General features: G+C 46.0%; 1 protein-coding gene across 1 annotated transcript; it reads left to right on the forward strand.

Annotated features, from left to right (window-relative positions):
• Window positions 1-823: 823 nt before the first annotated feature.
• Window positions 824-1,700, forward strand: LOC120648666 (protein TIFY 11e-like). Its single transcript, XM_039925374.1, has one exon. The coding sequence runs from the start codon at window positions 1,011-1,013 to the stop codon at window positions 1,482-1,484; it is 474 nt and encodes a 157-aa protein (XP_039781308.1). The 5' UTR covers window positions 824-1,010; the 3' UTR covers window positions 1,485-1,700.
• Window positions 1,701-2,885: the final 1,185 nt, after the last annotated feature.

Consider the following 2,885-nt stretch of genomic DNA (forward strand, 5'->3'; position numbering starts at 1 on the left):
ATTAAGTCAGTTGTGGCCTTTGATCTGCCCCCACTTCGTGGAAGAAAGCTTTGCATTGCAATAGTAGGTCGGTGACTGTAACCTTGATTCCAGTGAATTTCCTCCGACGCCTTTCCAGTCCCGAGGATAAGAAGAGAAGGTCAAATTCTTGCATCCACAGCATGCATGTGACCAAAATCTTAGGCCATAAGAGAATTGTCACCATCTATAGAGCAGGGAAAAACTTTCCGTTGGAAAACTGCCGGAAAACACACCTTTCAGAATGCTTTAACAATTCTCTATACAAATTGAATCAAACAAAAAATTCAAACACTGTCACATGAATTGATAACCAATTCAAATCATATTTGTCCTGGATTTAAAACAACTTTCAATTAGATCAACTAATGTCCCTAAAAATTTATAGGAATATCCGCCATAACAAGAATAATAAAAGTCCAGTTGAGGCCTAAGAGAGAAAATGAAAGTTGTCACATGAAATGACAAGACTTTTAATTGGTAGTTTTTGAAATAATTAAATAACTTTCAAACCATTGCTCAAATGAAAAAGTTCCTGAAACAAAAGTTGTAGATCTTGAAAAACTGAACAAAGTTGGTATTCAAAAGTTTTTCATTTGACCTCGGGAACAGTACGAAAATCACAACGGACATCATTTTCCGGTCGAAATCACCGAAATTTCGGTCGAAATCACCGAAATTTCGTTTTTTGAATTTGAATTCTCTTTCCGTTCGGAATTAACGAAATTCGGCGAAATTTCGGCCGAAATTTCGTTTCCGGCAAACGGCGGGATTCGGAAAAAAAACGAAAAGATAAACCCTGCTGCTACCTCGCCGCAGATATAAAATCAGAGGCAAGCCGGCTCGCTCATCCCCAAGGCCAAGTCCATCGATCAAGCTCCAAAAGCATCCCGCGGAATCTATCAGTTTTTCTTCATCTTCGTTCCCCAACGCGACAAGATCCTGAACCTGAAGCAGCAGTCAGACAGCAAGCAAGGATCAAATTAAAAGAAATGGAAGCGGCGGCGGGGAGCGTTCAGCGGCAGGGCCGCGGCGCCCGGTTCGCGGCGGCGGGCGGCGTGCTGAGCCAGTACGTCAAGGCGGCGGCGGAGGCGCGGCCTGCGGCGGTGGCGGTGCTCCCTCTGATGCCGGGCGCGGACGTGCCCGGCGCGCACGAGGAGGCGGAGGCGGAGACCGGGCCGGCGCCGGCGCCGCAGCAGCTGACCATCTCGTACGGCGGGCGCGTGGTGGTGCTCGAGGACGTCCCCGCCGATAGGGCGGCCGAGCTGCTCCGCGTCGCGGCGGCCGCGCAGGGCGCGGCGCCGCGCGCGCTGGCGGCGGGCGACCTGCCGGTGGCGAGGAAGGCGTCGCTGCAGCTGTTCATGGAGAAGCGCAGGGGCCGCACCGCCGCGCGCGGGTCGCCATACAGCCGCCCGGACGCCGACGGCGCGTCGCCGCACCTGGACCACCTCGCGCTCGCGCTCTGATTCGCGTGCTCTTGCTGCTGCTTGTCAGATGTTACTAGTAGTACTGTACGTGTTTGTAGCATAGTAGGAAGATGGGTTGAATTGAACAGAGAATACGAAATGAGCTCCAAATTGTTCCTTGCAGTCTGAATGGAGATTGAAATTTCTAATTTCTTGCTCGTTTTCATAAAATATTACCCAGGAAAAGAAAAAAAAACTTGGAATTTCCTGTGAAAGCGTTCGTATCGTGCCCACCGGGGCTGGTCCCATCCCATCACCCCTTTGCACATGCCTCGATCGAGTCTCTCTGGTCAAAGAACAGGTAAAAAAGTTTCTACATTGACCAGGTAAAAAAGTTTCCACAGTATCTATTATATTGAATCTACATGTATGGAGCATTCACTACTAGAAAACGGGACATGAGAACCGGTTGGAAATGGCCATAGGCACCGGTTTTCCAATCAGTTCCCGCCAACCGAGACCAATGGCCTCACCTTAGGGCACCGGATATTTAACCCGGTGACTTAGTCACCCATTGGTACCGGTTGGAAGGCAGCCCCTTTGGTACCGGTTGGGCTTTCCAACCGGTACCAATGACATTTTTCCCTTTTTTCCCAAATCCAGTTTTCTTTGTTATATTTATTACTGTTTATTCTTTTATAATTACTAAACGCACTCAAGCTCTACAGTACTATACATTCATTGGTCGTTCGTGTTCGTTTTCAGAGAATATTTGAAACTAAGTAAAGGTGAAATGCGAGCATATAATTAAGCTAATTAGATGAACTAATATATTTACAAATTTACAAACATCAAGACATAATGTTTAAAAATATTTACAAATGTACAAGTCATGTTTGTAGTCCAACTACTGATCCCCTCAGGAGGTAGATGGAAGTCCTCTATGGATGTGACCGTCGTGGTAGAACTCACCTCTAGGATCCAAGATCTCGTTCAAAATGAATCCGGCGAGCTGCTCGCACATGGCGTTGATCCGATCAGTAGATTAACATTCATCCGCCATTTGAGACATCTATCATTTAGAGAGAAAAAAAGGATTAACATCATGTGCGTTAGTACAATTATGAAAATATACTAGTGAACGGTTTGGACGTACTCTCGTGTCTTCATCAGTAACCTTCCCGCATGGAGTCATGATGTGCAAGTAGTCGCATACGTAGTACCCGCACCAATCAGTTTCTTGTTGTTGTCTCGCACACTTAAGGAGAAACAAATAAATTACTCAATTTAGAACAATTTGGGATTATATACTTAACTAGACAAATCTTTATGAATCAACATACCGGATAATCCATGTTAATGTTCAGTTCGGGCCTCCATTGACCACGTCCTTTGTTATTTCTCACAAATTTTTTCCAAACCTTGCGCTCAAAGTTAAGTTTGATATTCAGAAATTGTTAT

This window comes from Panicum virgatum, chromosome 9K (genome assembly GCF_016808335.1).
Source record: "Panicum virgatum strain AP13 chromosome 9K, P.virgatum_v5, whole genome shotgun sequence".
NCBI classification, from domain to species: domain Eukaryota; kingdom Viridiplantae; phylum Streptophyta; class Magnoliopsida; order Poales; family Poaceae; genus Panicum; species Panicum virgatum.